The sequence below is a fragment of the Cheilinus undulatus genome, linkage group 3, assembly GCF_018320785.1.
Source record: "Cheilinus undulatus linkage group 3, ASM1832078v1, whole genome shotgun sequence".
Lineage (NCBI taxonomy): Eukaryota > Metazoa > Chordata > Actinopteri > Labriformes > Labridae > Cheilinus > Cheilinus undulatus.
Window position 1 is genome coordinate 19,746,145 of NC_054867.1, and position 25,378 is coordinate 19,771,522.

Genomic DNA, 25,378 nt, shown 5'->3' on the forward strand with positions numbered 1-25,378 from the left:
CAAAGTCTTGACCTCATAAAGCTTTTACTTTTGAAGGTATGAATGATCCATGATGTTGAAAGCCCCCCTCATCTTACTCTATTATAATGCATATCACATTGCCTGTATTTTCCACAGGTGCTGTCTGTGGGGAACCTTTACAACCCAGATGTCAGGTACTCTTTTAACATCCCCATAGAGGACAAACCACAGCAGTTCTTCTGGGATGCCTATGGGCCCTGGCAGGAGTGCAGCCGTCTATGCCAAGGTGAGGGGGAGGCACAAGGGGTTGGCACAGTGAGGTTATAAGAGTGTATTATGAATTGTTTGCTGAGAGTAAAGTTGATATGGCATGGAGTTAGGAGATGTGAGAAGGATGGGCTAGCCAGGCAAAGGGTAGAGAGGACTGTCCGTCTAAACTTGACAGGTTCATGCTAGACATATAGGTTTGGAAGAAGTGATTATGGTCTGACCTTGTGAGACACAGTGGCAGATTACCTTCTTTTGCATGAATGTCAGAGTATGTGGGTGTGTAGTGGCAGATTGCAGGTAAACTCGAAAACCTGCCATGTGTTATGATTCAGACACTTTCTCTGAGTTTTCTTTTTTTTCCTTTTTGACACTGCCTTGCTTGAATAACCAACAATAAATTCCAATAAGAAACCAGTTAGTTCACACTGCAGGATAAGCTGAAAACATGTCTGCTCATCCGCACTTCTAGATTTCCTTATTTTACTCTGTTGGCAAGATACTAATAGGAATTTTACTTCCCTTCAGAAGAAACTTTTTCCCCTAGTGGTGATGTTGTGTAACCAGTTTTAAGTGCAATGTGACACATGAACTAAGGAAAAAACACACATACTGTTACTGGTGCTTATGGAGTTCTACAGCATATTGTACCAGAGGAAGCTTTTTGGTAACTTGGATAACAAATTGCTCTGATTTATAGGAGCTGAGATGAGTCAGTTACTTCAGTGGAGATCCATTTGAGGATCAAGTCATTGAACTTTAGTTTGAAACTCCACCTGTGAGTATGTGTGGACCTTTTAAAATTTAATTTGCACAAAGGTTGTAAAAATTGTAAGTACTTTAACTTCAGTAATTTACCACATGCTTTAAATGATACAATATCTGCTATATTTATTTTTGGTAGTACCAAAAGTACTGACGTTTTGGAGAAGAAACAAATAAAATCCCAAAGATGCTGTGAGCATAGAGAGATACAGCAGCGTGCTGGTGTCCTGTTGCTAACAGAGTGGAAAGAAAAGATGTTGTTTCCTGATTGTTCCTCAGCAGTTAAACTCTAAAGATGTTATAAACATTTAAACAGCTCTGCACAAACAAGGAGGAAGATCCAGATTTTGTTTGATTGATGCAAAGAAAGTGCCTCTTTCTGCAAGCTGTGTTCCTCTCTCCACTCCAGTCTGCGTCACAGCCTCTACCCTAGCCGACGGTTTCATTAAAAGTTTGGCAAATACGTTTTCTTTAGTTCATTTAGTGTCTGTTAAAGATGAACACGCTAATTTTAATGTCTGTTACAGACAGAGGAGAGAGACAGTCTCATGCCTCATGGTCCCTAAAAGTTTTCCTTTACATCCCACCCTGCAGACTGATGACAGCTTTACAGCCCTGCACAAACGAGAGGGGTCTGGCTGCATACCTTACATTTCTGTTGGCCACTCTCACAGTCCTTTCATCTGAGTTGCCGAATGCCTCAGAAAGTTAATGCTTTAATTTGCTGGTACAAGATATTTCCAGTTTTGGATTAAAAAAAAAAACAAGAACAAAAACAAAACAGTTGTTTTTCTCATAAACAAAGTCTTGCAGTTACATTCAGGAAATAACCACATTGCAAACATTACAGTCTAAGCAACATTTCATTAAAAAAAAGAGAAAAAGGTAAGATAAGAGGTCTAATCTAAAATTAGGTATGAACCCGTTTTAGAAGTAGTTACACTAATGGTGACTCGCTTTGGCTTGGTTAGCTTCACTAGCTACGCGCTAAAAGTTACTACAGAAGCCAATGTAGCCAAGTTAGGCTAACGTAGCTACGTACTTAACAATACTGCAAAGCTTACGTAGCGTCTTTGTGAGCTTAGCTTTAGCTATGTTAGCCCTGTAGCTTGATTATCTACAGTTCAGGCAGCTGTAGTGATGTGAGCACTACAAACATTGCTTAAGCTAACTTAGCTACACAAATAACATAAATTTGTAGCTGATATTGCTGTATTGATAGGGTTGCTTTACCTCCGTTGGCTATCTAGCCCCGTTACCTATGTAGCTTATGCAGCTAATGGAGCTATGTTAACTAAGCTGGCAGCGTTGGAATGTTTTCATGGAGGACACGCTTTTTTCCTGTAAGCCAACTGCTTACTGCTTTATTAAACGTTTTACCCGACTTTAAATGACTTTTACCCTTTGGTATCCTAACCCTCATCTTAATCCTTACCCTAAATGGAAGTTTAATCCAGTTTTATTTCGAAAGCTTTAACGTGTATATCTGTTCTTAGATGTGGGGCGTCTCAGATAAACAGTCTGAGTGTGGCCATCAGAAATGTATGGTCTGCAGCCAGACTGTGTTGACACAAACAGTGACATCCAAAAAATGAGTTAAGTAAGAAAAATGAATATAATTTACAGACAGAAAGCAGAATCCCTGCATATACTTCTTGTGGTTTATTGATGATGATTAAGAGGTAGTGTTGGTCCTATACAGGAAAGTCTAGCTTAGTGTCAACTTGAACATGAACCTTTTTTACGAAATTAAGCAGTTTTTGGCATCCACAAGATCATTGTTGTTGCTGTAGTATCATAGCAGGTGTCTGTCGTTTGATTTTTAACTAGTAATGTCAAAGTTATACAATTCAAATTTCTGGTATTGTGACAACTCTAACATGCACCAAGTACGCTTATAGAATTAGCATTAACAAAAATACAATAATGTGATGCCATGTTTCTATTTTTATTTTGTGTGTGAATCCTTGCAATTGTTTCACTCTTGTTTTTTATTATCTTGTCACATTATCTTGTTTGCATCAATGTGTCTTTGCAGGAGAACGTAAGCGAAAGATTCTCTGTAGCAGAGAGTCTGACAGGGTTGTGGTGTCAGACCAAAGGTGTCATGGTACAGCTCGGCCTGCTGTCATCACTGAGTCATGCAACACTGAATGTGAACTCAGGTTTGTAATTCCTATTAAACCAAACCCTTTGTCGCATTATGAATAATTCAAGTTTTTTGGCATTGGTCATTTCTGACATAGATTTTCCTGATTACTTTTGATGCAGGTGGCATGTGGCTCGTAAGAGTGAGTGCACAGCTCAGTGTGGACTGGGATATCGTACCCTGGAAATATACTGTGCCAAAATCAGCCGTACAGATGGGAAGACACAAAAAGTCGATGACCGTTATTGTAGCAGTCAGCGCAAGCCTGATGACAAAGAAGGCTGTCATGGAGACTGTAATCCTGGTGGCTGGGAGTACTCATCTTGGTCAGAGGTAAGATTGTTGTGGGAAACTTGAGGTTTTGTGTATTATCATGAGCCACATGTTTGTCAAAAAGTTTATACGGAGTTGTGTATACATGTTTACACTTTCTGATGTTCAAACGTTTGATTTTGCTGCAGTGCTCAAAGAGCTGTGGAGGGGGAACCCGCCGTCGAGGGGCAGTGTGTCGAAAGGCATCTGAGGCTGGCGGTGATGAGAGCAAATGCAGTCAAAGGGACAAGCTGACCGTCCAACCCTGCAATGAATTCCTCTGTCCACAATGGAAGACGGGAGACTGGTCTGAGGTTAGTTCAGCTCATTGTATTCTCTGAAACTTACAAACAGCAGAAAGTGGTTCATATGAAGAAAGGGAATAGATTAAGCAGATGAGAAATGATGATTGGATATATCATTGAAATGTTTGCCTTTAATTGCAACACAGTTACATTGGGCTAAAACAAACAAATGTGTATCTTTTAAAACAACTATGTGGTGTTTAGGTAGCTGCTTTGAGTCAGTATAAAGAGAAACAGGCTCCAGTTTAGGTACTGTAACTTTAAGCCAACATGTGAAAATGTGATGTGGGTCAAATGTAAAATCCCAGTGTTGATTGTGCATGTCTAAGCTTATGGAGGGTTACTCCCCTCCTCACTGTAGTGAGTGTTGGGAAATCTGTGATTGCTGGGTAAAATCGTTCTTAACTGCTGTACAGTTTACACGCTGCAGAGTGAGGTGCTTTGAGAGATTTGGCCTGCATTCCAAGAATTTTTCAGATCTCCCATGTGGTGCTGCTAAATACAAACACCTACTCTGCACTGGATACATATGCACTGTACTGTAACACAAAAACACTATTGCCATAAGAGTTTTGATCTGCATGTAGTGCTTTCCACAACACCAAACAATCTCCCTCTGTCATGAGGTGCAATTCTTGCAGGCTCTTTGACTGGCAGCAATCATTGCTCTTGTATACTGTATAGAAATCTTTCTCCAAAACCATTTCTTTCAGTGCCTTGTGACATGTGGGAAAGGCTATAAGCATCGCCAGACATGGTGTCAGTTTGGTGAGGACCGTTTAGATGACCGCTTCTGTGGCTCATCTAAACCTGAATCTGTGCAGACTTGCCAGCAGCAGGAGTGTGCCTCCTGGCAGGTCGGCCCCTGGGGACAGGTGAGTGTTAAAAATAGTGTCTTAGTAATACATTCTTTACTTTGCCCTGGATGTCAATGGTTGGCAGAAATAGTGTGAAAATGAAAAGGTAACTTGTGGTGGGGGGGTACGTTGGAGTAGTAGAGGTAACAGATCAAGGGGAATTCCTGCCTTATGTCTGATGTAAAAACAAAGTAACAGCATGTCCTTAATTTGAGATTTTGCTGTTTGTCATACAGAACCATTAAATATTTTTTTTAAGATTAATCTGGAGAATAATAATGCTGATTATTCAAAAACATACTGGACATTTATGCTTAATGTAAGTCTTCAAATTTAGAAAATAAGATGTATTTAAGACATTTAAGGGGCTGAAGAAGATATGTATGTCCACAGCCACTGCCTCTATACAGTGTTATAGTAGGCAACTCAGTTGATGGTGAGTAGCACAGGGGCTGACATTTAGGATTAGTTTTTTGTGAGATAAATTCTCACAGATGTAAACCAATGAGAGGACAGAGATAAGCTAAGCTCATCATTTAGCCCTGTGCCCTTTTCTCACGCCCATTGAGACACAGAGCACATCCTGCCAAAATAAATAGACAAAAGCTATGGATTGCCTGGATAGGCATGTCCTTCAAAGCATTGCAGTGTTTTACATACAGTTTATAGTGTCTGTTTATGTTTGTCAGTCTGTGTCTGGCTCTGCCTCATTTGTATTTGTGCACAGAGAATTGGACACCCAAAAATTTGAGATATTTTTGAGCCCCCTCATCAGACGATGTGCACATGTTAAGGTATGTTTGAAGTTATTTAATGAAGCGTGATCAAATGGTAGTTGAAGTTGCCGCCACACAAGTTTGACCCTGTTTCATTGGAGGCAGTGAAGCAGAAGAGAGAGTGCAGTAGGACCCTCTGACTCGGCTACAGTGGAAAAAGACAACTAGGATCCATACCAGCAAAAAATGTTTTGAGTATTTTATTTATCTTTGGGACTTTATCAACCTGAAAATTTGATCTCAGGATGTTTGGTGTTTTTATATTCTTTTGATTAATGAGTGTTACTCTGTTGGCTTAGATGAACTGTCGTTTTTTCCTGCAATCCTTGCCTTGTTCTCTTTTTTTATTTGGCTCACTGTTCTTAATGTTCCTCCACCTCTTCTTTTTTTCTCTCTGTGAACCCAGTGCACTACCTCGTGTGGGCCAGGCTACCAGATGCGAGCAGTGAAGTGTGTAGTTGGCTCTTATGGTGCTGTCATGGATGACACTGAATGTAATGCAGCCACCCGGCCTACTGACACCCAGGTAAGGAAGGTTTTTACTTTCCACTGTATTGTATCTAATCCTGCTTTGTCCTGCACCTTTGTTTATTTATCCCAACTGTTATTACTCTCTTTATGTGTCCTTTGTAAGGGAAAAAGATTTGTTCAAATGTGAAGTCTCAAACTGATTTATAATGTGAGGAGAGAAGGAAGCATCTTTGTTCATTGTGACTGACACTTAAAACATGCACAGACACACATTTTATTTCCACCTGGTCTCAATAAAACTTTGTTGTCTGGTCTTCTGGGAAAGACTGAGGGGGAGGTTTTAGACGCCTTCCTATCCATACACAGACACAAAACTTGCAGACTGAATCCTCAAAACAAAGCACAAATGTTGCAGGACAACTTGAGTGTCATTCTTCAGGATACTTTTTCATTTTTTTCAAGGACAGTTTACTCTAACTTTCAACCAGCATCACATGTAAGGTTTAATGGGTAGTCTGCAAAAATTTACAATTTTTTTTCTTATCTATCCACTAGAAATTTGGCCTGAAAATACGTTGGCTGTTGGACAGTCTAACTCATTTAGGAATGTAAGCGGTGTTATTTGCCTTTTTTTTTTATATCTGCTTGTAAGTTTGCTGTGTTTGTATTTCACTGACACAAAGAGACACAGAAACACCAAAGGAATCTATTTTGAACTGAATGAAAAAATTGTGTGGTCACTGTGGGGTGTAAACCCAGTTCAGAAGGCTGAGCATGCAGACTCAGGATGGGGCCCCCCTGTAGTCACAGTGGCTCTTAATTCCGGAGCCAGGGCCGGCAGAGTCAGTGACCCTGAAGCAGTCACCTCACCTCGTTGTGATTCAAGCCAGCCAGCCATGAAGTGGGCCACCAGGCCGCCAGTCCCGCCATCACCAGTTACCATGCAGGGCCGAGAAGAAGAAGGAGGAATAGATAGATGGAGATCTTAGTAGTAGAAGAAGAGAGGATGAGGAAGGGAGATTCTTTGCGCAACACCTCCACATATGGATGTGATAAAGACTGAACAGTTAAGTCTACTCTGGTATATTATGTGTCTTCTGAAGGCCTTAAAGTTCTTGTGGGCATGCAGTATAAGGGGCTTCAGTTTATGCATGGTTGGTGAAAGTTGCACAGGAAACGTGCAAAGAACTATTTTAAGGACTGCCACGACAGCTATTTGTATTTGTTGGGAGTCAGAGTGTGGAATGTGGAACCTGCTCTGAGCCTCTGGGACCTGATTAAGGCCCTTTTCCTAGAGATGCAAGGTCAGAGGGCACCAGAGGGCATGGGGGAAAAGAGAAAGGGCGGAAGGTGAGGGACAAGGGGATGGATTAGGGGTGGAGTTTTCAACCACGCCAGCATTGGCATTGGAGGCCTGAATACCACTCCACTATGACCTGTTATGACAGGGATCAGGGCTTTATGCTGAGTGGCTTACTGCCACAATCCATAGTTTGAACTGACTGGGGGGACCCTGTTAGTGTTGTTTTGGTAAGGGGGTATGGGGTGGTGGTGTAACACAACTTCTCTCAAACACACTGCTGAAGCAATATAGTTTCAAGTTTTTAATGACTGTCCCATGTCAGAGGAGCAACCCCTGATATTCATGGTATTTTGTGGTCAGGGACAGATGTTGTTACAGTGTATTCATTTTGTTAATCGCTGCATAAATGGGTGTATGTCTCCTCCTTTCCACAGGACTGTGAACTGGCCCAGTGTCCCAGCAACCATCCTGTTCTCCCAGGGGCCAAAGTCCCCTCCAACCAGGCCCACAAAACTCAGTGGCGGTTTGGTTCATGGACGCAGGTCAGTTGTCCTGTTATAGCTTCAGTTTATGTCTTTCTGTTGCTTTCCAGTTTTTAAAATCTTTCTCATCATTACAACAGTGTAGCGCCAGCTGTGGCAAAGGGACACGGATGCGGTATGTGAGTTGCCGTGACAACCAGGGTGGTGTGGCAGAGGAGTCGGCGTGCGCCCACCTACCAAAACCTCCTGCTAGGGAAGTGTGCTCAGTGGTGGCCTGCGGACAGTGGAAAGTGCTGGAGTGGACGGTGGTAAGAGAACCACCCATCTTGTTTGTTTATTCAGATGTATCTGACCTAGTTGTCACACATCCTCTCATTATCACATTGTGGAATAGAGAAAGAGTGAAGCAGCTTAACATAAATGTTTATTAATTCAACCAATCTCGAAGAGGACAGTATCAGAAAAAATGCATTTGGTAAGAATTTTCCAGTTTAATCAATCAGGATATTCCTTCAAATCTGCATCTCATTATACTGACTGAACTGTTGTTTATCCTCAATTGCATGCCATCAGATCAGATATTGCCATCCAGATGTTGTACTTCTTTCAACGTTTATTTATGTCAGCATACTGTGCATGCTTTTCACCTACCCTGTCTATTAGCGTCTGTAGATGTGTTGCGTACAAAGTAGTAAAGACAGGGTGGCGTCTGGAAGGCAAGTGTATAAGATAAAAAAGAACAGTGAATGCAGTGAAAAAGAGGGAGGAGGGAGAACTGGGTTAAGGCTAAAGTTTCTGCAGCTTTATAATGCAATGGCTCCGGTGAGGGGCTCCAGTCTTGTTTACAGATGTTTCTCATCAGAGTCTTGGTGATACAGTACAACCAGACTGCAGGTCTGGTCACCATACACTCACAGACATGCGTGCACAAGCACACATGTACCACCAAGCCAAAGACACTCACTGACCCTCCCAAAAGAAAATAGTTCATCTGAAGGCCAGAGGATTTTAGAGGCCTGTCCTGTATTTTCAGACACACATAAACAGACATGCATACACACCTACTCTTAAAACTTCTAATTAAATAACTCAAACAAAAAAAGCTTCTTTAATCTTGCAGTGACAGGAAGTTTTAATGTGACACTATTTTGTTTAAGCCTTTGCGGTCAAAAGTATGTATTCCTACAGCCTTATTTAATGTTACCTCAAATACATTGACCTATTATGTGCAAAATTGTCTGAAAGTATCTAAAACCATGTAATGCTCGTTGCTACAGTGCAGTGTAAACCTCTGGACAGTGTAATCCCAGGCAGGTTTTACAGTAGACAGCTGTTGCATAAGTATAATAGATCAACTTATGCAAGACAGAAAGTGGACTCTGATTTAGAGGAGCTTAGTGAGACACCGTAACTCCAAGGCAGTAGATGAACTTTTCATTATTTCTCAGAAAAGGAACGTTTTCATTTTGGTTCTTAAACAACATACCTACCCGTGAGCCATAGCTGGAGCCATGTCTGTTTGTAACATGCCATGTAAAACTTGTGTGAGACCTGTTTTGGCAGCCTTAACACAAAGTCTTGAGTACCTCAAATTAAATTTTGACAAAGGCATGGATAAGTCTCTTTTTCGTTTTTGTTTGTTGTCACATCTGGATTTAGCCTTCAGCAGGCCTAAGTACAAATTTTCAATGGCATGTCAGCTGGAATAGGATCAACACCTCCATATTTTGATGGAATAGGGAACACGATCAGAACTAACATTAACTGCAGCCGTCAAGTGAAAGGGTTTAAATGTCTTGTAGGGAAAACATCCACCTTAGCAAACATACAGAAACTACAGACATTGAGGCATTGGTGTAGATCATGACAGGGAAACTCTGATATGAGTGCCAGTTGTGGTCACATACTTTGATTGGTGACCACTCAGTATTTTGTAGGAACAGATGAAACGAGAGAAAATTATATCTGAAACAGATATCTTCTGGTCTGTAGGTCCACCTGTCCTTTAATATCATCCCCTTTTTTTGGTGTATATGCAAAAAAACCCTTAGCACCCATACTAATAGCCTCTTTTGATGGACTTTAAAATTTTGAGGTTTTTTTTTCAGGCAAGATTTTGTGACAGATTTATTTCTCCACAGGTGTATCATGTAGTAGTCATCTTCCCTGACTCACAGCATAATTCAACTTATAATGCATGGTGTATTATATTATTTTATGTTAGTATAACTTCAGGAATAGAGAATTACCTCACTATGACATACACTTTGCTGCTTTGCTGCTGGTGTTGTCTTTCAGAAACTGTTTTATGGGTAGATAAAGGATTATGAGATGAACTTAACCACGGAAACTTGTTATGGATAGAAAATTATATAAGGAGATGGTAAGGAGAAAATGCCTTATAACACATGGTTCAGAACACTTTTGAGTTTTTTTACAGTCAAATGGGACATTATGGACTTATTTTATGTCACTGTGGCTGCAGGGAGACACTCACATGGCTTAAATAAATCATGCGATTAATCATGATTTAAAAAGTAGTGCATTATTTAAGTTCTTCATTAATCACGATTTACTCAATTAATCTTTACAACCCTTATAAAAATATATAGAAAGGTATACAGGGTTTCCTCCAGGATTTTTTGAAACTGAAATTTCAACACAACATACAGTAACATTACCACAACTTTTACAAATACAAAATCACTGAGGTCCCTAAACTAAAAGTTGAACATGGATATTCCAAGGCTGTCAAAATAATGGTAAGAGTTAAATTGTCAATATTCTGAAAACTAAAAGAAAATGACATTTGTTTTAGTTCTGTAAAATTAAATAACAGAATAAACACACACAAAAAAAATTTAAAATGAAAATGATATTTTTTATGCTTTTACTTTGCCTCCCTCCTTACAAACATACAAAAACATTTTAAGATCATACTAATGACAACAGCCTGGGGATATGATTTGAATGAAAGATTCCTATAGTGGGAGTCTGCTTTTATTACATCCTCTTGCAATTATTTCATCCCAGAGGAGCCAAAGGTAAGCCTCAGCCTATAAAAGTCGTTCATGATAACTTATAAACATTAAGCTATCACTCATGTATTCAAAAAGGTAGCGTTATTTCGTTCATGCTTGTTGCCAGACCGACCCACACTCACGGACGGACACACCAACTGTCTCTCCTCTAGTCTGTCACACACACACAGACACACACCCAACTGCTCCTGACAGGAGCCTGACAGTCCGTCCCTGTTGTTTTTATCCAGTCTCATATCGTAACAGAAACGAAACTAAAGTTCCGCCGGAGTTTTGCAACAACAAGCTATTTTTAGATCGCTAGCGTCTCATCTCCATCATGAGACACAGTTGATGATGAATATATCTACTCAAGTTTACCGCTAATTATCGGATTATAATCAGGGAAGTACTAAACTAAACAAAATTAAAGTTTATCAGCCGTCTGTGTGTGATGACAGACAGGAGGTTGAGGCGCCGGTGTTGGTTTTTCAAAATTAAGTTAGAGAGCAGTGTCACATTTCATGTTTACAATTTCAAACTCTTATTATGGTTCATAAATGTGCGCAGATATAGACTATATGTTTATATGGATCCATTCATACAATATAATTTACATTTTTAACATCTGAAATAAAAAGATCATAATTCTGAGGGCATGGCATTTTGGCGTGGCAGTGTGCCTCAATAAATGACATGTAGCGGAAACCCTGGTATATATTAAAAAATATGTGTATAAACAACACAGCATGCAGCACAGTAATCATTCATCTCTTTTATCTTGTTTCCATGATCATATCAAGCCAAAATCTCATCTGAAATTAAAATTCAGTTAATTGACCTGCAGTAGTTCATGACTGCATCTGGGAATTTATTTCTTCAACTCGTTATTTAGGGCTACCTACATATAGGCTTATTTAAACACAAAATACATGTCCAGGTCTGATGATCATTTTTGCATTTACATTCAATAAATATTTGCAATTTTTGTTATGAATTGACTCTTTACCCATTGGATGTGTGTTTTCAGTGCTCTGTAACCTGTGGTCAGGGGAAGACAACACGGCAGGTACTGTGTGTCAACTTTAGTGACCAAGAAGTGAATGAGAGTGAGTGTGACCCAGATGATCGTCCCACCACAGAGCAGGACTGTGCTATGTCTCAGTGCCCCACCCGCAGCAGTGACTCTCGACCTTTCCCATCCTCCCCGAACACCGGCGGCAGAAACAATCTGCCACGAAGCCAATCCCACCAATGGAGAACTGGACCGTGGGGCGCGGTGAGGCTCTTGCACCCAGCATCTTTTAAAATACTTCATAGTGGTGAATGAACCACTTTTTTCCTTTTTGACTTTGAGACACACTTATATCTTTAAACAAGGCTTTATTGATTTTGATAAAACACCGTGGAATAGAGCAGAATGAGGCTCTCTGCCTCATGGATCTCTTCCTGTATGTTCCTTAGATATTCTTAGAGACTATCTCTGTTTAAAAATAATGTAAAATTTTAAAAAGTGGTTGGAAGGGAATAAATCTATTTCTGGTGACTCAGCCTTCCTCTGTCTGGAGGAAGCATTTTTTTGGGGATCGAGGAGACATTTGTTATGAAATATATGTTCCCAATCTTTCTCTAATTTTGAAAGGAGTTGGGTCTTTATTGGCAGCAAAGGTGTATCTCATAATGTCCATAAACATACACAGAAACATTCTGATCCAGTTGAGAGGCTGAAACGTTTGCTTTTATGTGTGTTTCAGGACTTTTTGCTGTTATAAAATGTGAATTATATACAGTAAATACCTACTATAGACTTGTGAAGCTTCTGACAGTGTGCACCATTTGCTCTCTGTAACAACAGTGTTCCAGCACATGTGCAGGAGGTTTCCAGCGGCGCGTCGTAGTGTGCCAGGATGAGAATGGGTACCATGCCAATAGCTGTGAAGACCGCAGTCGGCCCAGTGAACAGCGATCCTGTGAGTCAGGGCCATGTCCACAGTGGATCTATGGCAACTGGGGAGAGGTAAGACAAACACCACTTTACTAGTATTTACATTTGAGGACAGCTTACCATACCTCTGACCCTCTGTGACATTTTCTCTAGACTTGCCATGAGACAGATCTATTTTCCTGAGAAAAGAAACCCTAATTTTTTTCACAACTTTACAATTTTTTGTCTTTTATTTGTAATTAACCATCTCTCTTTCTCTTCTTCCTGTCTTCAGTGCACCAAGCCATGTGGAGGAGGGATAAGGACGAGGCTGGTGGTGTGTCAGCGTCCAAATGGCGAGCGTTTTAATGATCTGAGCTGCGAGATCCATGACAAGCCACCAGATCGTGAGCAGTGCAATACTCAGCCGTGCCCGTCTAGCCCCCACTGGAGCACAGACCCATGGAGCTCGGTACGCTCATAAAAACTACTATATACCTTGTTTTTCAACCTCACATCGTTACAAATACTGGTTGTCTGATTCTTTCACAAACAATCTATGGTGCTTCTTCATTGGAGGAATGTAACTCCCACTACTAAGCTTTTACTTTTAACCCTTCCACTTCCTGACATTCTTTGGTGCCTGCAATTGATCAACGTTTCCTCAAGATCCTTGGAAAAGTTTATTTCTGTTGCACTTAAATGGCAAAGATAGACTCACTTGATATGCCAAAAAAGTACAACACCACAAACACTTCAGTGACAGCTGTAACCATAAGAGCATTTTTTTTTATCAGTCCAAGTTATCAAACAACTGTTGAGCCTTGTACTAGTATTTTGAAAAATTCAGGATCACTTTGTATCACAATCAAAAATAGTTTTGTAAAATATTGTTTTTAAAGATAATTTATTAAGATATTTTTCCTTTTTATCTTTTTGTATATAGAGTTAACTTTAAACAGTGATTTATTTTGTGTCTTAGCTCTTTGTTTTCGCACATATAGCCAATCATTGTTTATATGCAAATACTGGTGAATGTTTTTGTATATCAGGAATATACAGTACGATGCCTTGTTCCTTTATAATCCAAAGAATGGCCCGAGAACTCCAAATATATGGTGCTATACATTGTTGATGTTCTGCTGTGAACATGAAAGCACCACGTTATAGGGCTGTGTATTTTATACAACTTTGTACTATATACATTTTTGAAATGGCTATTGTTTTAAGAATTCAATTTGTCTCAAGGCACATGTTTTGTAGAGAAGTTACTAATCTTATTTTGACACTTTATTTTACAGTTTATGTATTTACCCTCTGCTATTAAACCAACTTTGGTTTTGTCCAGAATGACATTGACACTGACTATGTTGACTCAAAAGTTCCTGAAACGTCCAGTATCAATAGTAAACACCAGCAAACAGCAGCTGTACAGCACTGTGAAATAAAGTGTCTCACAGAGTTTGTGGTAATTAGAACTAATAGCCATTGTATTCCAGTTTGGCAGAGAGTTTTGACCCAGATTTCCTTAGTGTGGCCAAAACAATACGTTTAATGCTCTCTGCTCCAAAGGTGCTTGATATGAGTATTTATATTGTGTTGGTTAATGTTTTCTTTGTACAGTAAGTACTTGGATTTGCTTAATATGCTATGCTCAACAATACCTCACTTGGAACAAAACACAACTCAACTAGCCATTAAAGTATAATAACCTACACTATAGCGGTGCTTTGGCCAAACAAGGGAGATGTTAGATACATATATATCAAATTGAACTATCATATTTTGGTCAGCTGTGTGTTTTTTTATGGCACATTGATTTTTAATGCTGCCTGTTTCTGTTCTTTTTTATTTCTTTGCATTAGCAGTTAGTGGGCTGATCAGACTGATCAGTGAAATGATAAGTGGATCACAGATTTGATGAAACAATGTGGAATTGTCTTCTAATGTCCATCAAACAACTTTCTCGACCTTGAAGAGAATGTGCTGTTAAAATGTCCTGTTTGAACACGTGATAGCTGTGACCACAGGGGAAGTTCATAGTGTTTTGTATTCAGAGCTCTTACTCTGAGCCAACCTAATGTGTCTACCTCAGCCTCTGTTATGATTGCCCCCCTGCCGTATCTTTCACTCCCTTGCACTGGAGGGGTTTTGGCTGGCTGACATTAAGCATGAGTGGTTTAGGCTACCCATTTCAGTTGATGGCCCTAAACACAGATCCAGGGTGCATGTCATCTCCCACCTTTCAATGCTTACGGTCCTGCTGAGGACAGTGAAAACTGATCCAGAATCTGTGGTTAGGGGCAGCTTTTTTTCCTGCAGCCCACCCAGTCAACTCCTCCTGGTCATAAATGTCTGTACTGACATCAAACCTTATTTTAAGGGCCTGTTAACACAGCAGTGAGTACATTTTTTCACCACACATCATTTACTAATGAGAACTACCAGTTGTAATGACTTCCACATGTGTGTGTGATTGTAAGGTAGCTTTAATTCAAATCTAGGTTGAATCAGTGAAGGTAGAGCACAATAATACCTCAGCACATTCATCATTCTTCATCTTAATTGCAGTTTGACTACTTGTGGTCAACCTTTTGGTTCAAACAGCAGTACAGATCAAACACCATATCAACAGGCTCTTGAAATAAGTACATTGAATGTCTTTGATTCGCAAATGGCAGTATTAGTCTGTGTTTGAAAAAGATTTCTGTACATTAATGTAATTACTTGTATTTATTGTTACTTCATTATAATGTTATGTCAATATTTAATTTTCTATGAATTTGTTGGATTTCTGTTCATTTTCAGAAAAGGTTACGATTAAAGTGAAGTAGAGGTACTATCCAAGGCTTTTTTCTTTATTTGAATAAAGTATTTTTCTGATACATACTCAAAGGTACAAAGAAGCAAGATATAAAGTTAGGGTATTTGGATAGATTATGTGAAATTAAAAAGACCACTTTAGTTTCTATAACTTGCAGCTTTGTATCCTTATGAGCTGAAAGACAGGGGAACATGATGGGAGAGATGAGGAAAAGAGTTCCATCTAAATGTAAAATCTGCTGAGGCGCAATTATAAACGACCAACTCGTAAGCGGGATAATTTCTAGGGCTGTCAAGATTAATCAAATTAATCACAATTAACTACGAGCTACAATTAGTGCACTACATTTTTTTACTGTGATTAACTGCATTCTTTATTTTAGCTTTAATTAAGTTTAAAAATCTCACAGACAGCTCATTGGACAGTGAAAAGTCACCTGAACCATGTTATCAAACATTTCTTTTTCAATGTTCACTTGTTTCCATTTTCAACGCATTACAAGTTCCCTCTTCTGGTTAAGTTCATGTTAAAATCTTCAATCTACCTATAAATGCAGGTTTTTCTCCAAACTAGAAGTTAAATACCCTTAGTTTAAGACAGTAGAAAAATGGAAAATGACACAAATTCAGCTTCAAATGCAAAAAGTGGAATTTTGAATGTGATTAAAAAAGGTGCGATTAACTACAGAAATCCTGTGATTGATCACGATTAAAAATTTGACAGCCTTATTAATTTCATAACTTTTTTCTGCCAGGATGTCTCTTCAAGTAACTTAAATTAAATTATTTTCTCTTGAATCCACACTCTACAGTCTGAGTGCCATGACACAGTCAAAATTTTGAGTATTTAGTTTCCTCCAAAATGCAAGATATTTCTGGGTGGTTCCTTTCGCACATTATAACAGCTCAATATAAAAGTAGAGATCCTTTATATGCATACTAACATTTACATAAATTTAAGAAATTAATAATAAATCTTTGGGAACCTTCACTGGTATGCAGCTTACACAGTCCTAACTGAAAACTAACAGAAAGAAGAAACCCTTAACATCGCACTAACAGTTGCATGCTTTGCAACATACAGTTGCAGTAGCAATAACATTGCAGTTACTGCTACCTACCCTCTAACTTAAGATTACCAACTCCAGCTTTACGGTAATTACAGAGTGCTCATCAGTAAGGAAGTCTCCTCCATTCCCCTTCAGGCTTCCCAAAGAGCAAAAACCAAATTAAAACACTGGGCCTTGGTTGACATCTTGCATTAACTGAGGTTTTATTGTTTACAATCTACAACAGCTCTATTTATCATTCATGTCGATAGCTACGTTTATTCACTCTTAGTAACCACCCCAGCTCGCCTGCAGACGAGCGCTGCGCTACAGACTAGCTAGTCCTCTTGTGGCCCTTCCTGTCAGATTCGTCTACTCTGGACTCTCTCTGGGATGCAGGTTGATGACAGTGTAGTAACGCTGGGGCCATTGACAGCGCCATGAATGGGGAGGGGAGCTTGGAGCCAGTTAGACAATGTAGTGATGTATTGGTGGGTCAAGGGTCATGTTTGATCAGGGGAGGGGCCCCTTCCCGGTTCGTCCCATCAGCACAGACAGACTTCTGGGAAATCGTTGTGATGCGGGGATGGGGGAAGAGAAGGGCGAAACAGAGCTAACCAGGATCCCAAATTTAGCACTGAAAGTATGGATGGTGTCATTTACAGTGGTAATGACTCATGGCTCTCCCATCTGGATTTTTGTACTTGCAAAATTTTAACTTTTTCGTACAGTGATGTTACTTTATACACTTGAATCAGTCTAGTTCAAACTGGTGACTGGTTAAAGTTCTACATAGCAACACAGTGGATGACCTGCGCCTACATACTGTAGTTTTCCACCAAGACCAACAAATCGCCACAAAGTGACGCTTGGCCTGTCCATCAGGATCCAATTTGATGTCTTGCCCAAGAGCACTTCGGCATGCAGACAGGAAGTGCCAAGGATTGAACCACTAATTCTGCAACGATGAGAAACACCACCGCTCAACATCCTGCAAATAAAACTGATGCAAACACAATTGCATTCATAGTATGTTATTACTGATGTGTAAGGCAATGTGAAGTCCCTGTACGTGTGAGTGGAGATGTTTGTATCAGGGAACTGCTCGAGATAATTACAGAACCCCAGAGGACTTTTAGGCAAAGCTAATGAAGCCTGCATGTTCTTATAAAACACATGGCGCTTTAATGTGACCCATTAGCACTGATTCTCAGGGCCTTCTGAGGACAATTTAATGCACTGCAACAGCTGGAAAAGCTGTTTTATCAAAGCATATAAAACTGGTAAGGGATTAAGTCTGAACAATGTAGAAAACTGCCGAAGAGTAACTGCTTTACTGGAAGCTTAATTTCTCATGTGAGGACCCACTTAGTCTCCATAGTTCATCTGAAACAATTGTTTTCAATATTCTTTGCAGCCACATTCACCAAGCATGAATAACACCATCCTACAGACACAAAAACAACATGGATAAAGGATATTTTATTCAGATTGAAACAAAATATTTGCACAAGAACCATTTGATGTTGGTTTGACTCATTTCCTTTATTTCTCTGCAAAAAAAAAAACCAAAACAGAACCATAATCTTGATGTCTTTAATGATTGCATTGTAAACATCACTTTCAACAAGATAAAATGTATCAAAATAGTTAGTATTTCTTCTTTTTAAATGGGGTGAGAGGTGACAGTGTGTTTCTGCCTGCTACAGTCCCTCGCTGGTCAGAACAGCACCACACGCTGCGCCGCGCACTCATTCAACTCTGTCTGTCGCTTCCCATCCATCCCCATATGCAACGCCCCCTTTGATTATCCAAGCACAGTCCAGCCCCTCTCCACTCCCTCCTCTATCACTGCTGTGTGTCTCTGTGTGTGTGTTGGCCTGTCACAATGAGTTAGACTTTCAGTAACTTAGTGAACCCGGAGGTAAAACCAACTGCTGCCGGGTTGATAATGCATGCCTTGCCATTGGACTAGCTACCCACGTGGAGCTTCTTTTTTTTACATGTTAAAAAATGTCCATGTGTCAAATTCTAATTTAAGCTGATGTTCAACAAAACATGCACTTTCAATCCCAATCATGCTATTCGACTCAAATAAAGCCAAACACAATAAAGACTCTAATTTGAATTTTTGCGTGCATTGCAGTTTAACACAAAACATACCTTAAACCTCCAATTTGACCTCATTTCCTCTCACTTTTTTTGCAGTGCTCGGCCTCCTGCGGAAGAGGTTTCAAGTCCCGTAAGGTGAGCTGTGTCACTGGGTCGGGCCGTCTTGTCTCGGAGGAAAATTGCCAGCCCCTGTCCCCCAAACCCAGCAAACAGAGGCGCTGCCGGGGAGGAAGATGTCCCAAATGGAAGACAGGCGAGTGGGGAGAGGTAGGACTTTATAACCTTCCTATAAAACCACTCTTGTTCTCACGTTGCCAGACTTGTAGGCATTTTTTTCTCACTCTTAATTCTTACCAGCTTGTAGGCAAGTATGTGTGTACGTGTGAAAACATCTGCAGCTATGCCTGGCTGTATTCATGCACCATGCCAGGCAGCTAAGTAAGGCAGCATGCGTTTACACATCACATGTTGGTTGTAGCACAGAACAGAATGACAGTAGGAGGGATTTGAACCCTTTTCTTTTGCTTGTGCTTATTTCAAGTCAAATCAGAATATCTGTGTTGCATCCTTAATTGCTCTCACTTTCTCCTCCTCTATTCCTTTCATCCTCACTCTCCTTGTTGATCTTTCTTCAACTGTTCCCTTTTTTTGCACACCTTACCTTTCTATCTTGCCTCCCTGATGGAAACCACATGTTTGTCTTTCCTTTGAATGCCCAACAATAAAGATGAAACACCAGCTTGACCATGTCACATTTACTCACAATATTTCCCTCTGTGGCAAAGAGCCCATCTGTATTTATTCTTCCTATTTTTACTCTCTACCTCTATGTCTGTTCCCCTATCTTTTCTCATGCCCTCTTTCTCTGAATTCACCCAGCAGAGCACTGGCTCACATCTGTGCTCCATACGTCAGAGAGGATGTGCGTCTGCTCTGAACAGCTGTGGAGCAGGACACATGCCAGGAGAGAATGATTCTCCATGTGAGGCTGTTGGACAAGTACAGCATGATTACCCATGGTGCAGCTGGCTGTATAGTAGTTTCAATGATAAATGCACTAGATCAACAAGGAAATATGTAAAGCTGCAAAATATATGAAAGAATTGTGACTTTTTTTTCCCAGAAATTCATGAGCTGCTGAAATGATCAATTTCAGCTGGATCGTCCAGATACTTTGTTTTCTTTATATGTAAAATCTGTACAATTATGATTAGGGATTAGGTCCAATAATAATGTTTAATATCACAATTTAGCCCATAGGTTCTAGGGCCCCCTGTGGGATAGCACCAAAGATCTTAGGCTTTGTCTGCTCTAGAGTTGTCAAGATTAGACTTGCACATATGAACTAAAATCAAAGTACACAGTTATTACATAGGGGCCTGTGTCAGTAGTCAGCACTCGAAGTGTTATTACCTCATTTTCTCACCAGTGTTCCTTGTTGCTACGTTAAAAAAATGGATCCCACTTTCCTCAGTATGAATCTGTAGCACTGTATTAAATTGTTTTATGTGCTTCATATTTTCATATTTCAAGGAAATATAACACAGAAGACATGCATACAATGTAAAGGAATCCTGTCATAGACAGCAGCTGCAGGCCTGAGAACTACCCTGGCCTGGAAACAAGACAAGCCAGATCGATTTCTCTTCCTCTGTTGTCAGAAGTCTTGACCTTTCTTGATTTTGATTTGCAAGTGAGGGAGAAGTGAAACTGACAATCGCAGCACTGTTCCAAACTTTTAACAGCTTTCAACCGAGTGCTCTAAGCACGACAAATCAGCTGATACTGAGGGCATTTTTTTCTGCACAGGGCGCTGGGCACTCAGAATGCTGGACTACATTGGCAATGAATGAAAAATAAGTGCTGCCAGCGCCAACAAAGCCGGCTGTGGACACGGATCCTAGTTCAATCAAAGGTGTTTGGGCTAGAAAATGTGTTTTATCGATGAAACAATTAGAATCAATGTTGATTTTGTGACTTGAATATACAATATTGAATATGTATCACTTTTTATATTCATGTTTATGTTTGGGAGTGCTCAGCTTTGAAGCAGGGAGGATGTAAAGGATAGAAGGTTGGGAACCACTGATTTAGCCAGTGCTCATGCAGATACCAATGTTTTTCCATCACTTCTTTTGGTGTAAGACTCCTAGTATGAAAACCATTTTCTCTCACATTTGACCATGAAACAAATCAGAGTTTGTCTCACAGGTCACTTATTCTGCCTTGTAAAAAATCTCATATTTGTTTCAGTGGCTAGATATACCAGATGTCAGCACAGAATTGATATGACACAACAGATAAACATTAATAACTGATGTTAGTTCATTCCACACCATTTGGCTAGAGGCAGATGTTTGTAAAAAGGGCAGATATTGGCTAGCCCTGATGTTAAACCAATGCATTGGGTACATCCCTTGTTACAACAGCAGTACTCACAGTCTGACAAACTATTGCACAGTTTTTTTGGCACAATACATTTAAAAACTGAATCAAAAGCAGCTACATAACTTAGTACATAAGGGGTATTTTAATTCATGCCACAGAGATAACTTATGTGCTTTGCAGGTTGTTCAGATTCATCAACTTCTGTCTGAAAAGGAAAAGACACGCACAGTTACTGTTAGATATTAATTCTCAAAGCTTGGATACAAAGTTGTAAAAAAAAATGCAAAGTATGCTTTGATCATATCTGATTGTTTCAGTTTTTTTTTGGATTGAAGGCTGGTCGTATTTGGCAAAAAAACAAAAGAGAGATCTTTATCCTGGTCTTTGGGTTTTTAGTAGAAATGTGTTCTGCATTAGCTACACTAGAAAAGACAGACTTTTATTGAAAACACTTCTGCTGTAGCCTTTACAGATTTACAGAACCATCACTGCCGTAAGACATCCTGAAATTCTTCACATTTCTGTAGAAAAAAACTAAACATCCATGTAACTTTATGATAAACACAATGTAGGATTTATATACTTAAAGAAATAAAGTAAAGTAAAGTCATAAAATTTTGCCATGTATTGCATTTATGGCATCTAAAATGGTACTGCAATGTATCATAATCAAGGACAAATACATCTAACAGATTGCATGCATTTACATTAATTTACATGTAATTTAATACTGACTTTAATAAAATAGTGAAATCAAAGTGAAAAGACACAAAATGACTTAAAGTTTGGAGCAAAGTCTGTGGCCAAAATTAAACACATTTAAAAATAAATATAAAGGCAACCATGCAATATATAGAAATGGGCTACAGCTTACCAGTGCCAAATTCCGAGACCTAATTAGTATCGCGATACTAACAAATTAGAGCCCGGCTAATTCTTGTTAGAAAGTAAAACAATAAATGTAGGCTTTAAATAATAACACCCGTTGAATAAGAGTCTCTAAAGCTCCTACCTGCCCTGCTTTCAGTGTTCAGCATCCTGTGGGGACGGCATCCAGCGTCGAGAGGTGTTCTGCCAGCTCGGAGGCCGACGAAGCCCAGAGGAGAGCGGCTGTCCTCAGCGGTCCAGGCCGGCATCCAGCCAGAGCTGCCGGGTCGCTGACTGTCCCTCCCGGTACCGGTGGAAAGAGGGAAAGTGGCAGACGGTAAGCAGAGGAAAAACGCTGCGAGCTGACACAAGCAGCGTTACCCGTTTGTCTCTAGCAGGGCGAGAGGTTTCTTTTTGTCAGTCATATTTGCTGAAGTCTGAGTGGCTGCCTCTGTCGGAGGCCAGAGGGGAGGAGAGAGAGAGAGAGAGAGAGAGAGAGAGAGAGCTGTGCTCCTGATGCCGCATGGCTCTGATGGAAATCAGATGATCAGGCTTTTTTTTTCACCGTCGCAAAATGGAAGTAACTCCAGTCTAAATACTGATTGGCTTATCATTTTTTAAAGAAGTCACGTAATTGCACACGTGTTACATTACTGTCAACAACCCACAGGTTTCCCTAAAGGGGAGATTTATCAGTGCTTTTCTCTTAAACGTGAACATGTCAGACCTGCAGTGATTTGCTTGTAACATTATTAGAGTGTTTGATTAAAAAAGTGATGACATTGGTGTTGTTTGCTAATGTGCCCTGGATATTGGGTCAGGAAAAAAGCATGTTTAAACAAAAAATGCTGAAATACTTTTGCTTTTTGTGTATTTTGTCAGATGTATTTTATTTTAGCCTATTCAGAAGATGATACGTTATCAATATCAAGGTAATTTAGTTTTAACTGAGAGTGTTCTAGACACAATCAAATTGATGTTTTCATCATATTCTCTGGTTGGGTACCTCCAAATGTTGTCCTGCAGTCATATCTAACTTTATTTAATAGGTTCATTCCTGCTGAGTAAGATCCAGTAATTTTCTATAGGCTAGAGGCTACACATGGCTGTTGAGGGTTGGGATTATTAGTACCGGCAGCTGCAGCAGGAGGCTCTTCTCTGTTTTTAAGTGATGTTGAATCTGGGTCAATGAGCAGCATGACATGTCTTCTGAGAAAGGAGGGTCTAATTATTGTGGAGAACTTTTCAGAACGCCCTGCCTGGGTGTCCCAATTAACAGCTGGAAGGAATAACAACAGTTCACCTATCAGAGGTTAAAATTACCGGGTGCTTTATATTCTTAGATTGACTCAGTAAAGGGTGTTTTATAACAGCATCTAACTTTTCAGCACACATAGCTTGGTTTTGTGGACTTTACTCATTTGCAAGAATGAAATAGTTCCGCTACAGCCTTGCGTGTTAGGAGTTTGTCCAACACAAAGTGAAACGCAAGCATCCATAAAGCAGGGTCGGTTTTATTCCTGCGTAGGGCAGCAGCACAGCTCAAAAAAATCAGTTCCTGGTATATCATTTGTTTGACAGTGTTCAACATGTTAAGAGTGATGAAGACCAGCTGCATACACAGCACCACAGAGTTTCAAGTTGAAGCCTCTCTAAGCCCATAGTAAAACACTAAATGCCTAGACTACAACTCTTACACAGCTTTAGTGCTTTAATACTTGAGTATGAACATAGTTAGACATTCAGGTCTTGGTGGCGTCAAGTAGATTAACCAAAATCTTTAGTAGGGACATTTTTTTTTTACTCTGCTGGCATGTTTTTTGAGAAACATACAGTGCTTAACAAATTTATTAGAACACCCTTACCCTAACCAAAGTAAGGTTTATGCCACAGCTGCCCTAAATTAACAGCATTGGTAATTACCAAAATCATTTTTTATGTTTCTGCAATGGTTAATACACCAATATGTAGAAGCTCTCTATCCGAAATGTTATTTTTAATGCTAAAATATAATTAGTATTGTTATCCATGAATTTTCAAATTTACCGATTTACAAAAAAACTAAAGAAATGGTAGAGCACATTAATGTTTCTTGATTAATATGTCAAATTATAGTTATTTACTTACATTCCTGAACAGAAAATGAGTTTTAGTGGTTGAATGTTATGCTTGATTAATTTCTGACTTCTCAGAGAAGCCCAGTGAGCTGGCTCAAATTTGGGTGAATTCAGTTTGAAATCCCTCATTCCTGTTCAAAATGGTAAAACGTGGAGAGCTCACTGAAAATGAAAGAGTCCGCATTAAAGCACTTCATGATGCTGGATGGTCTTTGAGACAAATATGACAGGTGGTCTAACAAATTTGTTAAGCACTGTATACTTTCTTTGTTGCTCTGACTTAGATAACACAGTGTCATAATTATCTTAAAAATTAATATTCCACAAGATGCTGTAAGCTTATGTTAACATAGGAAGGAAACAGCTAGTTTGGGCTTGTCCAAAACCTTTATAACTTCTTTATTATCTAAATTCGGTATTTTGTTCAATTGATGTTCATCAGTAATTTAAATTGACGAATTGTTGCTTTAGCAGAAGTTATGAAATAAAATTGGATTGAACTTCTGTTTAGTAAGGTTAAGTTAACGGCTCAGATACCAAAAGTTAAAAGTTGAAAAGCTGATCTGGTTATAAAACGTTTGATAAAGCCGAGTAAATAATCTGCTTACAGGAGAAAAGCTTGTCCTCCATGAAAACATTATAAGGCAGAAAGCGTAGCTTACGTAGCTTGTTTGCTGTGTAAGCTAGGTAGATAACATAGCTAATGTAGCCAAATAGCTAACATAGCTAAAGCTGAGCTTGCAAAGCAGCTAACTTAGATACGTTATCTACATAGCTAAGTAAGCTTTAGCTACATTTGCTAAAGCTCACGTTACTAGAGCTAATTTAGCCTAACCAGAAAGAAATAAGAGTATTTGACAGGGGTGTAAAGGTGTATTCATACCGTATCCGTTCGGTATGGTCCTCTCGGTACGGTACAGATGTTACCGAACGGATACATGTGGAAAGAAGCCCATACACAGACGGATAATCAAGAACAACTCACTGTCACACTGTTCTGGCAATGACAGCAACAGCCTGAATATTCCCAGATAAAAGAGTCCTGTTAAGGAACACTTTGTTTCCCGGTAAAATACAACATTGGACAAAGACCACAACAGTAGTGCTGACATTATTCAGCAGTGTCGCTGACAGCACATTATCCAGCGGATCAATCAAAGCATTTTAAAAGGGACCACTCAAACAACAACACCATTGTAAGGAGGAGGTACAATAAAAAGTCTCACCAGCAGGTTATGGATTTCCCTTGATTTAACATCTTTTTATTCTAACAATGATGCTCTGGGTTTGTGAATCAAAATTATTTCTACCTTCAACTGTCAGCCTTGAAGGAGGGGGGAGAGGGGACTCCTTCATCTCTGCAGCTGCGTCATAGGTAAAGTTATCCTCAGATTTCACACGGCTCTAACCTCTTTATCTGCCAAGATGGG

At 39.6% G+C, this 25,378-nt stretch overlaps 1 protein-coding gene across 1 annotated transcript in view; it reads left to right on the forward strand.

Annotated features, from left to right (window-relative positions):
• The window catches only part of LOC121507148 (A disintegrin and metalloproteinase with thrombospondin motifs 9-like), a 59,448-nt gene that overhangs the window by 18,965 nt on the left and 15,105 nt on the right, over nucleotides 1-25,378 (forward strand). The window contains exons 18-30 of the mRNA XM_041783330.1: nucleotides 118-247; nucleotides 3,032-3,158; nucleotides 3,265-3,475; nucleotides 3,604-3,768; nucleotides 4,473-4,634; nucleotides 5,799-5,918; nucleotides 7,601-7,708; nucleotides 7,789-7,956; nucleotides 11,699-11,947; nucleotides 12,524-12,685; nucleotides 12,888-13,064; nucleotides 18,673-18,843; nucleotides 21,992-22,168. Of these exons, the coding sequence (XP_041639264.1) occupies nucleotides 118-247; nucleotides 3,032-3,158; nucleotides 3,265-3,475; nucleotides 3,604-3,768; nucleotides 4,473-4,634; nucleotides 5,799-5,918; nucleotides 7,601-7,708; nucleotides 7,789-7,956; nucleotides 11,699-11,947; nucleotides 12,524-12,685; nucleotides 12,888-13,064; nucleotides 18,673-18,843; nucleotides 21,992-22,168 (2,127 nt within the window). The remainder of the gene's footprint in view (nucleotides 1-117; nucleotides 248-3,031; nucleotides 3,159-3,264; nucleotides 3,476-3,603; nucleotides 3,769-4,472; nucleotides 4,635-5,798; nucleotides 5,919-7,600; nucleotides 7,709-7,788; nucleotides 7,957-11,698; nucleotides 11,948-12,523; nucleotides 12,686-12,887; nucleotides 13,065-18,672; nucleotides 18,844-21,991; nucleotides 22,169-25,378) is intronic.